This window comes from Netta rufina, assembly GCF_964035555.1.
Source record: "Netta rufina genome assembly, chromosome: 3".
In the NCBI taxonomy this organism is placed as follows: Eukaryota; Metazoa; Chordata; class Aves; order Anseriformes; family Anatidae; genus Netta; species Netta rufina.
Window position 1 is genome coordinate 12756629 of NC_140125.1, and position 19858 is coordinate 12776486.

The window sequence follows — 19858 nt, forward strand, 5'->3', positions numbered from 1 at the left end:
TTTCCTTAACCTATCAAACCCAGTAAGATTCTCTGCAGAGAATGAGTCTAAAACATACAGGATTTATATAATAATAACTACAAGAGATTATTGCAGCTGATTTGCTTCTTTTTTCCCCTCAATCTTTTGATTTATAATGTTCTCCATTTCAAATCTCTGCATGCTTTCCTCCATTCGCCTACAACCAAGGTATTTCTGTGCTGCTACAAATGCTCTTCCCACTCCCACTTCTGCATCATGACAATCTTTCTTCCAAAATCCTATTCCATCAGAAGAAGTCATACACACAGTCACTGATCTGTATACAAGTCCCATAAATGCCAGGCTTTCAACGAAGGAGAACTCTTTTCCTTCCCTAGGCAAAGCATAGGAATATTTTAGCCATGGCCTCTCCTTCCAACAAGGCAGCTAATATTATAAAGTTTCTGAATACAAGAATGACCCATCATCATTGCTCCATCAAAATGAAGGAATTCGGAAGTTTCACCCAACTGACGTGTGATTATTTTGGTAAGCTTGAAGATACACAGTTGTGCCTAAATTACCTGTGTTTAGAATAAGAAGTTTCAGGATCCGCTAAAACTGCCTATTTTATTTCCATTGCATATTAATGTTTAAAGGACAATTTGTAACAAAATGCTCAGGAAAGTGAGGGCATATCTTCTCAATACCGCTAAAATCCAGGATATTCCTAAGAGGCAGTCTAGTCTGCACAATGTGAAGCAAAGCTGATTTTCCCAAAAGCATGCAGAGGCTACCAAGCATTAACAGAAGATAATGCCAAGAAAGAAAAAAGGTCTCCGAGGCATACAGTTGATTGTCCATGCCCAGAAGCTTAATGTCACTTAACTGTGGCCTCTTAGAGCTCTAACCTTTAAGAATGCTAATTCATCTCTTTCCCCAAACCCTTTTTTTTTTTTTTTTAAAAAAAAAAAAACAAACTATTTGTCTTTCTGGGAAAAACAAAACAAAACAAAACAAACAAAAAAACCAAACAAACAAAAAAACAAAAACACACACACACAAAAAAAAACACACAAAAAAACAATCCAGGCCAGCAATGCAGACATGGAAGCTTCTTACATATATTCACAGGGCTGCAAGTACTGAACTGAGTTGGCCTTGTCAGAACAGTAAGCAAGGGGACCAGATAATCAAAATGTGACAAGGAATTGGATAGTCTGCTACAGGAGTACCCAGAAGTACAAAACACTCATAACTAAAGGGGATGAAGAAGAAAAAAGACTTTGATAAGTAGAGGGTCTTATTTTCAGCACTCAGCACTAGGACTGCCAGGCAACTGAGAAAATAGCGTATGTCAGAGATGCTGCTAGCTTAGGCTCTTGCAGCTCTCTACAACACAGCATTTAATATGTCTCCTGATGTAGGAAGACAGACCCTTGAATTCTGCAGAAAGACAGTGAAATTTTCCTGCTCTATTCATATACAGAAGTTACACAATGATTTCTTCAGCTCAGACTGGTTGCAGGAATCATTGTTACCTTTTCTAATATCCGGTTCAGCAGCTCAGTTCCACTACAGGATTTGTGAGAGGCAGTATATATAGGAAGTGTCACCAAACATGTACATCTCTATATCAAACAGCCTCAGTTCTGAGCCTACTGACATGCTGCTCTTCCAGAATGAAAAAAAAACTTGGATACAAGCATGTCAGTTAGAGCTCTGCACTATAGCAGAGCAAATAGTGCAAGATAATTGCTATACTCAGAAGTACCCAGCATTCCTGTTAGGTATAGCAAGCACAAGGATAATTCATTCTGAAATGCCTTCAGTCAGAAGTACAGACAGTTACCAAATGCTGGGCAAATTAAACAAGACCTGTGCTAAGGAGGAACACAGCTGACTGAACACATGCCAAGTACCATGGTAGTGACACTGAAAATTAAATGTTTCTGCATATCCTCCTAGCTAGCTGCCAACCAGACACACTGCAACACACGACATATAAATGGCCTTCTAACACCAGAAAAACAGAAACAAAGAATTCAAAAGCTCACTTCTAAGCTCCTCTGAACTCACTTTGTATCAGGCTTAGAAGACAGAAGCCAGAGAAGCAACTTAGAGCTGTTCAAAGGATAATCATTCGTGAAAATCTGGCATGAAAGGCCAGCAGAACTCAGAAAATCAAAAAATCAGTTATTTATGCTTGCAATGATTGTACCCAGAATCTCTTTCCAGGCAATTGGGCTGCTTTTTATATTACTCTGGAAGAAAAAGTATAGGGACAATCAAAAAGAGCATGAACAGTATACCTGTAAATATAGTAGTTTAAAACAACAACAAAAAACAAACTCAAAACCCAAAAGCAAACAAGCACTGTCAAATAGGTAGAACGACTTCCTATAATAAGCGTCAGAAAAAGCGAACAAAAAACCTGTAGTGTAGAAGTCCTTCCTCTGACTAGTTGCTATGTACCGGTAGGTATCATCAGGACTCTTAAATGCTGGCCACCAACCGCTACAGTCTTATCATGAGGACTCCCATCCAGTCACACATGAAGAGTAGATCCAACAACAAGACTTCAATCTGACAAAAGGAACACCTGCCCTTTACATACAGGTGCTGTTGAATACAGATATTCGGAAAATGAAGGAAGAAGCAAGGCATCCCATTATTTCCCTCATTCTTTCTTTCTCTCTCTCTCCCTCTGTAATTTTTACCTGGAACTGATCGGATGTGCACGTGTTCATCTCTGGTGATACGGGAGGTGTCTGTCCTATGGAAGCTATTTTTTCTGCTGCAGATATCGGTTTCAGAGGTTCCTTGGTAGGTTCTAACATACCCTAAAAAATAATAATTAATAATAGTAAAATCACATGCACGCATGTACAAACACACGTGTATATATATTCCAAGAACTGCAGACACCAGAAGAGAGAAGACTCAGTACCAGGCAGTGCTATCCCCAACTAGGGCCTTGAAGGCAACCATCCATCACTGGAATACTTTCAGTGAGGGATCAGAAGGAGGTGGGGCAGGGGAAGAGAGAATCAGCTCATTCCTTAGGTTTTCATAGAGCCTAAAAAACATTTGAGCCAATGACTGAAACCCAAGTGCTTAGCTGGAGTTTGCTTTCAACTTTCAATAATGCAGTTTCAGCTAGAAGAACAGTTACTTGGTAAGGTGATGTCTTCTCCCCATCGTGTACAGACTATTCCAGAAACATCAAATGGACCACTGGAAAGGTGCAAACGCACTCATTCCCTTTCATCAATTAAGTAATTCAGAAGAAACATGTTAAATTATCAGTTAGTAGAATAATATTACGAACAGCAATTGCTGACATGGAAATAATGCATTAAAAAGTATTGAGACAATAATTAAAACAACATTTTTCATTTTAAACAAACTGTTCAAAGCTAAAACAGTGATACAAAAGATGTCAGAAATCTCTGACGTCCCTGAATGAAAATAAGGGTGAATAAAGATCTGCAGATAGATAAAAGTTTGCCCTAAGATAGGCAAACAAACCCTGAACAATGAGGTATGAGAAAATAAAATTCCCAAATAAAACCATTTGGATTTGTTACCAGAGTATTTTAAAAACAATTTCAGGAAGTCAGCTAGCAAGATCAGCTGTCCCACAAGTTCCTATACCACGTTAGGGGAGCTTGGAATTTAACCACCAATTAAACCAATTCTTTCAGACAGCTGAGAAACACTTGAAGCAGTGTGGCAACAGAAAGCATCAAGCCACTTTACTTGTAACATCATCTCAATCCAGCTTATTGTGTGCTTAAGCACACAGACAAATTAGGAGATAATTAATCAGCAACAACAATCTGTTGCAAAAAAATAATTGCACATGTCACATACAAACACAATCACAACTACCTTACAGGAAGGAAACAACATAGCTATGAGATGTATTATTTCCCTGTTAATCAGAATGCCGTGCCTAAATCCAAAGAAGTGCATGAGCTGACCTGGATACATCAGATAACAACTGCTCTAAAAACTGACTACAGAAGTCACTCTATGAAATTAACCTGCAGATTAAATTATATTAAACCAAAGAAAACTGTAAGCCTTTTATTTGTGAATGACCATACTAAAAAGTGTGTGTGTGTACGTAATCATATATGCTCTTTTCTGGGAATATAATATATTTCAGAAATTATGTATTATATAGGCTGTTCTGCTCAGACTAGCAAAAAAAGGGCAAATCTTACCTTCTGAATGTTTTTACTACTATAGACATTGCACAGACTGAAATGCCATGCAGGAATTGCAGCATATTGACTTAGGTGTAAACTAGGTTATTTGGCTTTCCTTCACAGTCTATACAAATCTGAATTATGCTTGCTATTTTTATTTAGCTCTTGGGGCAATAAAACAATACTGTCTATAAAATAATTTTTGTATGCATGAACAGCCTAACAGCTTGGGGGCAGAGTGGGGAGGCTGGCAGGGAAGAGAAAAGGGAAAGGAGTGGAGCAGGTAGAAAACGACAAAGGGAAAAACTTCTTTTAGAGGAATTTTGGTTCTCAGGGACAACAGACTTCATCCCTGCAGAACTTTGTCCTCTATGTATAGATGTGTATCCACACACAGACCCAAACATACGCATACACAGGTCATTTATTAACATGCCAGGAACAGTGCAAAGCATGATTAAGCTTCTCTTTTGATCTGGGGATACTGAGATGCAATCAAGTAATTAATAAACAGTCTGTCAGAGAAACAGCTACACTGAGAGAAAGGCTCCACAGATCTGTGAAGATTTCTACACACAAGTTATGGAATACCACAGCTACCTAGCTGTTCTTAACCTTCCTTTGAAGCATCTGGTCTTAGAGCCAGGGTCTCCCACTGCGGCTGCAAATTTATGTTTTGATTTATTTTGACATTCCTTCATCATTTCTGACAACTAGATAGTGTATTTCAAGATTCTTTTGTGCAGTATCAACTCATGCCTAAACCTTAGCCGAACTTAGGAAGATATATTTCATTATACTTGGTGCTTAATGCCATTTCATATATTTCGTTTTATGTTATGGGAGCCATAATAAAAAACAAACAAAACACAAAGCTTACCAGTCCTGCTGCATACATGGGTACTATAACAGGCTGTTTCTTGTTGCCTGTAAAGAGCTGATAAAACAACAAAAACATTTACTTAAGAGGTTCTGTCATAATGTTTCAGTGATAGTACTTTTATAACATCAATGTTGTAAAACTTGTGTAAGATTGTGTCAAAGAATAACTACTACGTTAAACACAACAGTTAAAAATAATGTAACTTTTGATATTAACAAGGCTTAGAAAAACGTTAAGTTATAAGATAGCATGCCATGAAAAGCCAGGTTTATTGCAGCTATGCAATTAAGAGAGAAGCATTCATACAAAAACACTTCAACCTAATTCTATGCTCAAAGCAGCTCCATTATTTAGAAAGTGAGTTTTATTGACAGACTCACAATATTTCTGGTGTCGATTCCCAAGGAGCACAAAAGCTTTTTGTTGCTGTGGGAGCCACCCCACTGGTATCGCAGTCCATACGCATCGTGGATATCCTGCAGCTCCGTCCACACGTCCATCAGTTCCCTATACAACCCATCATAAATCAAGTCATCAGCAGGAATAACAACTTAGCAGCTTTGAACTTTTATTCGAATTTTTAATACAAGCATCCTATTACACATTCCAATTAAACTTACACCCTAGCACGACACTCAGGGGAACCAAAATTGCACAGTGTTCTCAGAACAATTATACTTCAGACTTCTAATAGGAAAACGATGTCCACAGCAGGCAGAACAAGGGCTGCTTAGACTTCACACCATCGCACAAATAAATATAGCAATTTCCAGCAAGTGTAACTAATAAGCCATATTCTGATTAACTAACTCAGACATCACTTAGAAGATGAGATGCTGCTGACTAAGTGAAATACCCCTGGTGTATGTAGTCACTGAAAATAACCATTTGTCTAGACAGCTAACTTTTACTTGGTAGCTTTTTGAAATACTTCACACAAACAACTCCTTTTAACTTCCCAAAAACGACATGTTTCTACCTCGTTTCAAGTCAGTTGTGTTAATGGTTTCTTACCCAGTACTTGCTACGGTCTCCTCAGTTGTCATCTGCTTTTCACCTGCTTCCAGCAAATGATTCAAGGAAATTATTTCTTCTTCGATTTCAAGAACAGGCATGGAAGGAAAACAGACTTCAAATATTCGTTCCAGACGACCTAGTAACGTTGTCTATATCAAAGAGAAAGATATTTACATCAAGTTTTGCTAACTGTTCTAAAGAAAATGAGTCTGAAATTAAAAAATTAAGATGGAAAGCAATAGGTAGCTGATACAAAGCTTCACTTACCTCAAGATACAGAGCTGTCAGAGGATCACAAAACTTTATATAAGCACCAAATAAAGGCTGTTAGCTACTGGGAAAGAGTAAGGAACTTACCTTCTGCAAACTGAGTTCTTACAGAAGTTCTTAACATTTCTTAGAGTCACTCTTTGTTACATATTAGCATAAAAGATATGCAAGAAAGGTTAAGCTGTATTTACTTAAGATATGTTAAAGGCTCCAGTTCTACACATCCTAAGGGTTTTACTGAACACCTTTTTGCTACTGACTGTTATCTGAAGTACAAACTGAAAACAGTTTTCGTTCCACTTAACGGTGCACTTCGATCCAACCTTGATACAGAACATTGGCTCAGAAGACAGCTTCACTTGTAAGATGTACACAGTTGAAGACCTCAAAAAAAAAAACTCTGCCTGATGTGCAACAGGCTCATGTAGGGATCATGACTTTGAAAATACTACAGAGAAACATTTTTAGTCCAAAGACTGCATGCTTCCTTAAAGAAAATACTAGCATCAGTAACTCAGATGTAGAACAACAATCCTGTTTGGTAAAACAGTCAGGTATAGCACAGAAGAGCTAAGAATAACACATTTAAACACTGGCAAAAAGTATTTGTAAGATTTGGTTGGTTCACAACAGAGATAAATTCTCGAGAAAAGGAACAGAATTACTTGATGCCTTAATTTCTTGCCCCCAAACCTATCGATGTGCTTCTGCACATTTGAAGCTGTTCAATATCAAAAGAAGAATCGCTTTTCCTCCCAGCAGTTTGCCTCTCACATTCACAACTCAGACAGTTGATGCTGGATGCTGTGACCATGCAGGGCTTAAAAGCCAGCCTTGGGAAGGTTTCTATCCTAGCCAAATAACTTACAACACCAAAAAGCCCACTGAGGTTTATTTTAGCTGAGTAAGAAGCCTGCTAGATAGCAGCATGGTTTGCACAACCACAGCTTTATCATTGGTTCTCTCTGACCTTCTTCCTGCTATCTTATGTTATAAACTCACGATGTGTACACAAAATATCCAGCACAAATACTCTGGAGTTTTGTGGAAGGGCTCCAGATCTACCTTCCAGGGTTTTGAGAGACTAGGCAGCTTTTCCTGCTTGACAAAGCAGTCACAACCACGTCCTGATGTCACCATCACTTTGGCATCCCTTTGGTGAGAGGGAGCATCAGGATCTGGAAAGGCAGAACTGTTCCCAACGCAGGAAATGTTTTTCCTGTTTTTCTCTCCACCAGCACCACGACCACGACAATTCGGTAGGATAAGGTCTCAGCATCATAAAAAGCACGAATTGGTACTAGTGGTGTGCAAACATTTTAATTCCACAGTGGAGAATGCTCAAATTCATGGCACTCTGGGTTTTGGCAGCTGGCTTTAACATTAAGAATAAAAAATACAACATCCCACCTGCACAGAAAAGCAAAACAAAACACACCTTTTCTGGCAAGCACAGCATGTTTTTTCCTTTTCACATTCTTCCCTTAAATTTCTCTCTCCTCTCAGCTGCATTTCCATACAGCCACAGAACTTCAGCTTCACTACAGCTCTACGAACTGTCTCAGACAACAGAAGTAGCACTTAAATGGAACACATCTTTTCACACCAGTTCAACTAGTTAAAAACAAGTCATCAGAAATCTCTTATTTACTAAAAAGAGTCAATTGCAAGGTATGCTCTGAAGACTGAAACTAAAAAATAAGTACATTAAAGAAGAGACTTAACAGAAGGACCTTAACCTCTCTTCTTGCTAGGATGCAAGCTTGGCACAAAAGGTGGTTTCTCTCTCTAGTTTGGACTTCCTCAACAGGCACTTTCCTGATAACCTGCTGCCCTGCACTCTGGGCAGCACCCAGCAGCTCCAATACCTGCTTTTCTACAGGGGAAAACGAAGAGAAAGTGAGTAGGTGAAAATCCCGTGAGCATCCCGCAGCATGTGCTAGCACAGCTGTGCCAGCAGAGCCCTCCTGTGGAGCTGCAGCATATTTCAGCAGCAGCACTAAATGTACAAACGCAAACCTCAGGCTGAGGTTTTGTGTTCCAGCTGAAATGATTGAAGGTTCAGAGAAGCGAGGCTTGTGGGAGGAGGTTATGTATTTAACCAGACCAACCGATACTGCTGGGCCACACGTTTAGGCACACGAAATATCTGTTCCACAGTAATCAGCTACAACTTTTCTCATCAGAATCGTTTGAACGTTTGCCTCATCTCCCGTCTCAATTAGGCAAGCCACCGACCACGTACAGCAGCAAACATAACACAGAGGCAAAGGCCAAATGATCAGGATATCGTGATCCTTTGTGCTGGAGCCTAGGTGAGGAGCAAGGAGCCTGCTCGCCCTGTTCAGCTACTGACTGCAGAAAGCAGGCAAGTTACTTGCTTACAGCATCAGCTCATCGGTTCTCCTACCTGAAAAATAATAAAAAAAAGAAAGCCTGGCACACAGGGACAGCCACCGGGTTCAGTTATACGGCATCTGCAAGGCGTTATGTCCAAATGCCATTATTATTATCTGAATTTCACAGCATACCTGATTCATTTCCCTCCCCCTCCCTGCCCCCTTCATTACCTTGCTGGTATGCTCTGACTGTAATGAGTCACGTTTCATAGCGTGTCATTTTCCTCTTAAGTTTAATCATCCCTTAATGGCCAACCCCTTTGGCCAGACCGTACGAAGTGCATTACCTGTCATGATACCTGTGGACTGCTTTGCGCTCCTTGATTAAAACTAAGGCACTAATTGATATTTTTAGGAAGTAAAACTAAGCAGCATTCTGGATTCTGCCCTAATGCTTCCAAGTTTTAAAAATTAACTCTGTCTACAATGCGTCAGCTGCTATTATGGTACGTGAACGGGTGAATCTTAGCTCTTTGCTTTAATACAGCACAAAATACATCTTCCCATGACAGGGAAGAGGCAGAAGAAAGGCATTGTATCATGACAATAGCAAGGCATCAGCTTTCTTGAAAAGGAGGAACATTTGAGAATATACTAGTGACTAAGAATACGCTTAGGTAATGAAAGAATTGAGAGGCTCTATGAGCCACGCAGCACCTCAGCACCCAATTTCAAATTTGAGCTAAGAATTGTGCCAAAATTTCGGAACGGTTTAATTATAGCATTCTTTGCACTTCCTTTCATCTTCTCTAAATCTCCAGAAGTGCTTAGCCCTTACTTATATATAGGAGAGAAGAACAGTTTCCATAGCAAAGCAGAATAATTAATTCTACGTGTGCAAATGGACACGGGGAGGAACGTGCACACACACGGCTCTCAGGCAGTGCCAAAGGCCCTAAAGGAAGCAGATGAAGTTTTCTTCTAACTGGCAATGAAATACCATGCTGACAGCTCCCAGGTACAAAGGGGATTACCAAGATTTTGAAATTCATTACAAGTCCAACTTCCACAAACATCAGTCTATTGTTTGTACAAAACAGGCTACGAAAATGCTGCTTCTGTCACTCAGCAAGTCCTTCAGGAAGAAAAATCCAGTAAGAATTTGATGCAATTTGGGGTTACGTCTAACTTCCAATACCCACACCCCACCCGATAACTCCTAAAATATGCCTTATCCACTGTGGAAAGAGCACTCTTCCTCGGTTTATATAACTGTACTCTTAAAAAAAAAAGAAAGAAAAAGCACAAGAAGAAGCACAAGAACTTTCTTCCACTTTGAGGCACTGAAATATTTGATAGCTGGGTGTTCTGCACTGCAGTTTGACAAGAGTAACGCTCACAGGCACTTACTGGGGATGTGAATGAAGGCCAGAGTTGCCATTCTTGCACTTCACTGTGATTTTCCAAACAGTGACAAATTCAAAATCCTGTAGTTTCTGTGACCACTCAAAAGTCCTTGATAAATATGTAAGAGATTTGGTAGCCATCACGTGAGGCAATCAAGATATCACAGACACAACAGACTTCCCAAGGAGAATTACAGCCACAGGATTAGAATTTATCACCTGGGCTGTGTGAACAGGGGGACGAGATCAGCCCTCCAAGCTGAAAGGCCAAAGTTCTTGGTTTAGAAAATTTGTTTTTCTTCTTATTCTTCACCACAAGACTACAGAATCACTGCATTGCTTCAACAACACTGTGCTGGACTCTACTGGCCACACTAAATCCACCCCAGCTGTCTGCACATGAGCTCAGCAGTGCCAGGTCACTATTGCTCTTCAAAGCTGTGAAAAAGAGGTGCTGAAGCTTGCCTTAAAGACAATATATTTGAGCTACACTGCAGAAATGGCTGATGTGAATTGAAGCTTTCACCACTGAACTACTATAACGCTTCCCTGGGTGAAGTTTCAGGGAACTCTGTGTGCAGGGGGTTAAAATAAAATAGTAATAATAATAAAAGACATCTTGCTTCTCTCTGTGGTGCCCATGGCAGCTTGCTGTCCCCTGAAGGGGGAGAGTGAGAAGTGGAGCATCCCTTCAGCCCCCTTTTCTGGCTTCAGGGGAAAAGACGATAGTGAGGAAGCAATTCTCAGGCTCTGGGCTGTTTGGATCTACTGAACGCACAACCAGGAGACCTGAGAATAAATAAAAACAGCGTAAAAGTTGCACTGCATTAGTAAGAACTAGGTATTCCACACTTATCTGGCAGAAGAACATAAGAAAGAAACCAGAAATGAGCCTTTGGAGGAACTAAGATGCTAAATGTATAATTTACAGATGGACTAAAGTGATAGAGGCATGACCAGCCTCCAGAATGCAGAAGTTGAGTGAAGGCTCTCAAAAAGGCAGATCAAAGATCAGGGGCCAGAAGCCAAGAAAAGAAACTGATTAACCAGAGAGATCTTATCTGATATTACACACCCACTGCTCTGAGAGGGCCTCTTACAAGAGTTTATGACCATTTCGATATTATGCATTCATTGAGAAACTCCCTTTGCTGTGTTTTCTAACACCCACACAATATTTTCATCAACACATTTGCCTCTGTGTAACTAACTCACTGGATACTTCTGTAACTTCATCACCTTTTTAAGAGCTAACCTACAGGACCACGCAGTTAAAATCCATTTTTTAGCTCCACCACATTAACAGCTACAAATCACCAAGGGATCCAAAGCCATCAACTTCAGAGGCTCTCGAGGTCTTCTGGGCTCAAGCACTAAGAAACAAACGTGAACAGTTAACTAAGCACACGAACAAGCAAACCACTACGTTCCCAGTTAAATAGGGGCAGTTTTTTAATTTGGAAAAGTTTATGGGCTGCAACTGCTTAAATTAAGAATCACTCTGCTTTCCACATTGCAACATTTATTTCTCCAATGTGCAGGCTGTGCTTAGCAGAGGACCTTCTCCGAGCAATGGGAGAAGTGCTGCAGGCACAACAACCGAGCCAAGAGGAGAAGCAAAGCTCACCCAGAACACCAGCTGCACTTCTCACGATCCCAGCGTGTTTCTTCTCCCCATTCTCCTCTTAAAAAGCAGTTTAATTTAACGTGGTGCCATAAATTTCTTAGAGCTTGAGGAGGAAAAAAAAAAAAAAGGAAACTGTTTCATTCTTATTTATCCGCATTTATTTCTGCGGATATTTTATAATGGAAACAATGGGCCTGAACCAAGACTTACAAGGCAGCAAGAAGATGCTATTTAGTTATGCAATCAAGTGGTGTCTTTTATTGCTTGATGCAAGAAGAGTTATAAACCACAGGCAAGTTAAGTGTAGAAACGTGAAGCTGTCTCCCTTCTTCGGCTGGAAGGCTCATCCATTTATTCTCCCTCAGCTGGAGAGGATCAAATCTTGTGTCTTCCATGCAGGTAAAATGAAGTTTTATGTGGTTTAGGGAGGTAACTATTCAACTTACTTCCCATTTCAGTCGTGCTGTTATTGTCTAGTGGTGGTGTACGGATTTTTCAGCCCGGCTCTGAGAGGAAGCATGGTAGACAAAACTTACGTGTACAAGATGGAAAATATTTTTTAAGAGATTGAGGCATATGAACAGAAATCGTACACTAATTCTTCCTCCCAAGCTATTTTCTGTTGTAAGATCCCCTCAGCCAGCCTGTTCTGAATTACAGCAATTACGGGCTACTTTTAATGGCCTGTTTTGGTCTGTTATTCAGCTGAACATCCTTAAAAAACTATGCTATGAACATAAAAAAGCCTTTCCAGACAGATAAGTTTATACTGTAAGTTGTTACCCAACTGTCTGAACTTAATTTAGCCAACACTACCCTGATTTATCTCAGTGAACAGGGAGCCTGAAGTCTTTATGGCCGTAGCTACTTTTTTCCAAGAGGCTGACTATTCATTCACTGCCCAAGAAGTGCTCTCAACATGACAGTGATGCAGGGTTTTCTTTGTCTTGACGCACACTTGCGGCTCAGGAGCTGTACATCACCCACTCTGATTAATCTGAAGAGGTCGAGCTTCGGCACGCAGGCTCTCTGATAAGCGGAGGATCTGAAAAACTGCTTAAGGGTTATTTATATTTCCCTTTCTCCCGCTCCCAGATTTGTTAAGTCTCAGCTAAACTAAGGAAGAGTCTTGGCCTTCCAACCAAACCACTGCTCATCTCCTCCTCCTCTAGAGACGCTTGTGCTCCTTGAACACAGCTACACGCGGCCGTACCACCCACCTCCGTGCCTACTGCAAGTAAAAACTGCTCTTGTGCTTTGCTAAATCCTCTCCATATTGTTAACACACAATGCTGCAGAGTAACCCCCTCAGCTGACTAACGTTCAGCACTATCTCATGGAAACAGCTGCACTGTGAGCTTTATGCTCCTTACAAACACGTGTTGTGTGGTCACATAAAGGGGATTAGTGCGCAAGGTACGGCGCAGGTTTGCTCAGAACTTGTTAGATGAAGCAATTCGCCCCATACTACATCCTAAATCAGTTTTGTTGAACACAAAGGCACGGCTATATCAAACGCAAGCCTGCAGTTATACCGAAACAAACTACTCCGCATTTTCAGCTAAAGAAAAACATTACATGATTAAGGTACACAGTAGTCCTGAAATGGGTTCAAACAATTGCTTGTATATCTTCCAGCTTCAAAGGCTGAAGAACACGCTCTTTCTAATGGATTACATATTCTTTCAGTAATTTTAACTGCAAACTGAAAACCATTCTCTTTTTCCCCCCCTCTGCCTACTGCTACTGAAGAGAAGAGGTCAGCGAGAGGTTTCTGTTACAAATCCCACATTTCAGATCATGTGCAGGAGTCTGAGCACCTAAGACCAAAGGCAAAGGAGAAAAGACAAAAAGATCTTTTTGCTGCTACGTGATGTTGGTGTTATGACCTTTTTCCCCTTACCTTCATCTTCTATATTCTGTATTTTGTAAAATTGATTAATTGCTTGAATTCAAGTCAGGTCTAATCTTAATAAACATTAAACCAAACAGGTTTTCAAGCAGCTTGCCTGACACATACGTTTTCAAGACCACATTCAGAAAACATGACATTTTGCTGTCTCCTTCACATCCAGAAAAACAGCAACAGGTAAACAGAAAGGAAAATATGCAGAGACTGGTGGCGAGGGAACTTGAACTACCGGTAAATAACTTTCCTGTCGTGCTACATTCTGGAAGGATGAAAGTCGTTGTACACATCATTTCCACGTTGAAACAGCAATGCTGCTGGCTAAGTATCCTTTCTCAGTTTTTTTTTGTAAAGAATTATGTCAGGGTCATTCTGTTTATACACCATCCAAAATTATTGTACTACCACACCACGGTGACTCTTGTAGCCTCAACACTGCAGATTAAGTGTACACTGTACCTTGTAAGTGATACCAGTTCACCCACGCCAAAGTTTCAGTTACCACTTCTATCTCAGGTGTCTAGCACATGCAGCAGCGCTCTCTCTCAGCACACACTTGAACATGCTGCGTTTTGTGGCTTGACCTCAACGGCATCTCTTAATTGAAAGTAAGGAAAGTGATGAAAATCTGTTCCATTTCTCGAATATCCTGCACTCCAAGTACTGGAGCTGTTTGCAGGCTGCTGATGACCTGACTAATCTCAATGTCTAGAACGTACAAGACGGCGTTTCTAGTTGCAAACGCTAAACTGTGGCTCCCTGGATTCAAACCAGAGTTACTATTTAAGATTAAAACAAAGCATTTTTAAATATAGAAAGACATTAGATAGAAATACAGGTTTGGAGAAGTCTTTTGAACACTTAAAGAATTCCTGCAGAACACAAAGTTTGTTATCAGGCTGTGTAACTGTTGCTTTTAAGAGTTAATTGAAAAAAAAATGTAGCAACTATTTACTGCAAGGCTGAGGAACTGTTGCAAAACAGACCTTCGCCAGCTCAACTTCCTCTGCAGCTTGTTGGTGCAGAACAACAAGCTCGGGGTTGTGCTTCCTCACTGGCAGGAAAGGCAGAAAATCACTCTGTCTGCAGTCACAGCTGACTGTAGTTTAAAGAAAAGGAATGAAAAAAAAATCTTTAGGTTTTACAACTTGGTTTCCAATCCAAGCAATCTACTGCACGACCTTCCCACAGAACACCCAGGAACTTCCACTGTAACTGAGCTCATCTGTGCCTAACACAGGCTTGGGGAGGGGGAGAAAATGTTACCAAACCTCTGAAAATTCTGCTTTTATAAACATCAACATTCAGAAACTGTTTTCAGTAGAATTTTCCATATTTTTTGATGAAATTTCAAAGCAAAAATGAACATCTGGCACTTTCTAACCGCCCTAAAAAACATGATTTAATGGAAAACGGGATGATCTAACTGGAATAATCTCCCCACCCTATTTCTTTGTCAGATTCTGGACAGCTTCTTCCGAGGGGAAACAGAAACAATTTAGATTAATTGCACTAATGACCTAGGTACTCTCCGATTTCACAGGTGGATGGACAACAGAACAGGTAACAAGAGATTTGTGCTTTTGTCTTGAGAAACAGACCCGCACAGTGAGATAACCCCCAGCAAATGAGTAAGGTTTTGCATAGGCAGAGAAATCCATCTGCAGGTTCACTTGAGATCCTTTTTTGGTCTCACAAAGTCCATTTGAAATTTGGGGTGTTAGTCACTGAACATAACAGGACGCAGGAAGCATCAGGAGCTGAGGCTCATGCCTTTTAATGTGACCAGAAGTCAATGCTAAGCCTCAAAAGCTCCCTCCTACTGGCTGGTGCTTGCAAAGCTCTGACTGGCACAACTTTCTGCTGGAAACCCTTTTCATCTGCCACTGGTAGGAAACGGAAAGAGGTATGGCTGTCACCAAGCCTGCACCAGGTCCTGGAAGAAAGGGCTTACCTCATTTCCTTTTCTTGGAAGAGAAAAGCCAAAGCTTTTAGATACATATCACCACTAACGCCCTTAGCGTGCTCTAACCGACTCACACAGGATGACATGATTGAAAAGCAGCACTGAAGGGAATTTTAAAGCCAAATTGCTGTGAGTTTTGTAAGAGCAGTATTGAATACTTATTAAAAAAATGTATCTATGTATGAACAGGCACAGATCTCACAGATGACTAGCAAAAAGACCTAGGAAGGAATTATTTAGGAATTAATACATACTTAGCAACAAAGGCAGAAAACCGAGGGAGTGAGAAACGATCTTGTCTACTTTACCCTCCAGAAAACTCCCATTTAGACACAGCAGCAGCAGCAAGAAATCATCAGTCCAGTATTTGCAATGCAGCTATAATGTGGAGCTTGCCATAAGTGATGTTTAACAGAGACTTATTTTGAACTAACCAGGAGTTAGGATAGGAGGGACGGAGCTCCAGAGGCCGTATTTTATGATAAGGTCAGTGACAGTTTTGAAACAAACTGCAGCAGTGCCTGCTTGCAATGTCAGACATCTCCCGATCGCAGTCTAAGTGAATGAGTGCAGCTATTTACAAACTGAGTCACCATTTGTAATCAGATTTTTGATAACACGGTGGAGAATGGTGCTGAAAAAATTGGGGAACCAGTAGCTCCAGCTTCCAGTCACCTACCTCATGCCTATTTAATGAAAAGGCAACATCAGAGTGCCCCCGAAAAGGCTGTAAACTATGAAGCAAAGGAAGAACCATCACAGGCTCTGAAATGCTTATGATGGCTCATTCCTTTGATCAGTTTATGTAAAGTGCCACATATAATTTTCAGAACAAATGCATACAAATTCCCACATACCCTGCTCATTTTTCTGCAGGAAATAACAGCGCCAAAGAGAAAAGATGCAAATACAGCATAGTATCTCATACCAGCCTTTCTCACCCACCAAATTAAATCTCTCCCACAAGTCAAACAAGGACTGTCCAAACATCTGTCGTATGCAGAAGCAGGAACCAGGAAGAGCTGCATGCACAAGAGCAGAACAATACTGAGCAAGCAAAATCAAGAACACCTTTACCTGAGCTGAAGGTGCTGGCTCTTGGGATTGCTTACTGGTAGGTCCTTGGAAAGATGCTAAAGCAAAACTGTCAGTCTTGTGTAATACTGGGCCATCAATCCTCGCCGATGCATCTGTCCTATGTGACTGCCACGTCTCTTTTCTGTGATGAGATTCACCAGCCTGCTCCTCTCCAAAGGCAGCCCAAGAACAGCTGTCTTTTTGTTCATCTTCAAAAGCATTCCAATCAGTAGCCTGGTTACAACCTGCTGAACTGAAGTCCGCAAAGTCATCGGAGTCCTGAAAAGCAACACTCTCATCTGGAGGTTTTGGCACTGAATCAAAGTCTCCAAACTCACTATCATCACCATTTTCTACCTCAACAGTATGCTGGGAGTCTACGCCAGAAATGTTACTGGTAGCGTTACATTCTAAAGTGTCAGCAGTCTGATTTCGTTCAGCTTGATCCAACGTTGCTGGCAGCTGAGAAACAGTACTTGTGTCCCTGAATTCACCAAATGCATCATTAGGTTTGCTAATATGTGCAGGCTGCTCAGAAGTTCCTTCTAAAGCCGGAGCATTTACTGATTCTTGAGCATTAAGGAAAGTGGGAGATGCACTGCTGACTGAGCCAAAGTCACCAAAGTCGTCGTCATGTGCGTCACGGCAAGCTACAACTTCAGTACCACTTCCACCATTCTTAACATCTTCAGGATCACCCACGTCTTCTCCTGCAAGATCACTGCTTAGGCTTTGGATCTCATCAGCTTTGATGTCCTCTGATCCTGAAAAGTCATCGGGCTGAGAAAAACCTCTGCCATTCTCTGTGTCGTGTTGTTTTCTTCTCCCATTGTTTTCTCCATTTTCAGTAGTGCATATTGAACTTCCAGTTGTTTGAGACGTACTAAAAATTGTGAATTCATTATCTTCCAGTGCTGAGGAACCCTGTTCACAGCTAGCTTCTGCAACGCAAGTCTCTTCTGCAGTATGAGTTACTCTGTTTATTCTGTTGTTTTCCTGAATGCTCAGAGAGTCTCTTTCATTAAGAACACTGCATATTGTAGGCCCTGTTCCCTCTAAATGGGTTGGTTTTTTGTTTGAAAACGTAGCAAAATCTGCAAAGCCTTCACCCGAGCTAGGCATCAAGTTCAAGCTTAGCTCAGTACTATGGGTGCTAACAGTTTTTAGTCCCTTTGTGTCACTGATGCTGTCTAGATCTTCTGTTCCCTGAGGATTTACAGGGTCCGATGCTGCAAATCCGTTTGTTAGAATCTCTAGACATGGAAGTTTCTCACCATTACAAGCATCTATTTGCTCACCCTGGCTTTCAACTGCTGTATCAGTTCTAACGACATCAGAAGAAAAACTCTCTGATTTCCCAGCGCTCTCTCTTCGCTCCCCTCTTCTGTTTACATCTTCTAAACTTACATCAAAAGCGGGACCTGAAGTTCTAAACTTAGATTTCTCTTTGCTGGTACTAGTAGCTGACATATCAGAAAGTTCCTTAGTAGGAGTAGGAAGCTCTGCAATGCAGTCTTTAACATTTTTAACAGATGTGAAAGTTGCAATGCTAGCTACATTGTCAGAGTAATCATGAAGGGGGATAAAATGATTTGTGGGTATAAACTCCTCCTTTGGATGACCGTAGTCTGGAGTATCAAAATCTGCAAAAGCTACACCAGCAGTGCTTACACCAGAAAAGCCTCCAAATTCCCCAAATTCATCTTCATCGTCGTCATCAGCTCCATTGTCTAGTGGCGGAGGGGATGAGGAATACATTCGAATGATGTCTGGTTCCATTGTTTAGTTCCACTTCAAAGTTAATATATTTCTATAAAGGCAAAAGAGAGAAGTATATTAGAATTTGGCTACCTCGCCTTCCTTCACATTTTATTTTTCACTCTTTCACATTTTAGAAGTGGATGTATAGGTCAATGTCGATATTAGATGAAAAAGGAACATAAAACAGCACCATATAAAATGCCTGCAGAATGTTTGCCCATAACTTTCAATACCCTGAAATAGTGTTTTCTTTCTCTACCAGGAAACCAGGCAAGGTTTACATCAGAAGCCTGGCAAAAAAAACAAAAAACAAAAAAAAAAAAAACACACAACAGCAGTCTCAGCTAAAGCCTGTGACAAGTAACTTTCAGCAGCAGTTGCACTGGATGTAGCACCCAGGGCAGATTATAAAGGCAGGACCAAGAGTTTCCCAAACCCATTTTCTAACCAATTCTTCTGTTTTAGAAGTCACAATCTACTGGGGACAGTTCGAGTCTCTTGTCAAGTACTCCACGATCACATTTCTCAGCAGACGGTGCTGAAATGCCAGCACACAACATACAATTGTCTTGAGCTGTCGTGCAACACACCGACGCAACTAAATCGAGTTTTAACCCACCAGTTCCCAGCGTCCTGTCACCAGGAATTCATCAAATAGCCAGTTACCCTTACAAACAGCCAGGCCCGCCTTGTCCCGCACTCAGCTGTGCCCCTCACCTTACTGTGCCACAGAAATTAAGCCACTTGATGGACAATCAGTCGTGTACGTTAAAACAGCAGCTCCAAAAACTTGTAAAGATGCTTCCTTATGCTTTGAAATGGTAAAGGAGTGGTGGAAGAAGTTACAGTTATAATTGCTAGCTGTGATCTGCTGTCCTGCAATGTAAGTCTCTACCAATTCCTGGGTTTCTGTCCCATCTCCCTGTTCGTTGGATTTCCTAACTCCAAGCCAAAGCGTGCTGTCTCCCTGTAAAGCTGCTGCTGCCAGCCTGCTTCTGGCCTGCAAGCCTCCAGTCGGGAAAGGCCACGACAAGCACCTTCAAAGCCTAGAAGCAAAACAAACTTCTCCGTCAAAGCTTATTCTCAAAAGCAGAACGGAGCAAGATTATCCATGAAATATTTAAACACAAATCACTAAATCACAGGGAAAAAAAAAAAAGTACGAAAGCGCTCCCATGGCCTAGATAGAACCAGATTAAGGACACAACTTCAACATTGCAAACTATTAAAGCAACAATCAAAGTATGGATTGAGAATTCCCACCAACACCAAAAATGGTCTATTTTTTTTCCACTATTGCATGTGATTAATGAACCATTAGCTAGTGTTACTTATATATTCACAGCTGTACACATCACCTAACCAGTTTGTACCTTACAATCCTTAAAGGGAGAGCTATAACTGGGCTCTTTCCATTGGAAATGT

The 19858-nt window shown here is 40.9% G+C and overlaps 1 protein-coding gene across 4 annotated transcripts in view; it reads right to left on the reverse strand.

The window, feature by feature from the left end:
• The window catches only part of AFTPH (aftiphilin), a 46818-nt gene that overhangs the window by 16567 nt on the left and 10393 nt on the right, over nucleotides 1-19858 (reverse strand). For all 4 annotated transcript variants that reach the window (XR_014618311.1, XM_084284656.1, XM_084284654.1 and 1 more), the window contains 5 exons: nucleotides 16673-18482; nucleotides 6076-6227; nucleotides 5442-5568; nucleotides 5059-5115; nucleotides 2682-2804 (listed from right to left, as the gene is read on the reverse strand). Coding sequence is in view for 3 of the 4 variants with exons in the window: in XM_084284656.1 (XP_084140782.1) it covers nucleotides 2682-2804; nucleotides 5059-5115; nucleotides 5442-5568; nucleotides 6076-6227; nucleotides 16673-18451 (2238 nt within the window). In the remaining variant the exon portion in view is untranslated. The remainder of the gene's footprint in view (nucleotides 1-2681; nucleotides 2805-5058; nucleotides 5116-5441; nucleotides 5569-6075; nucleotides 6228-16672; nucleotides 18483-19858) is intronic.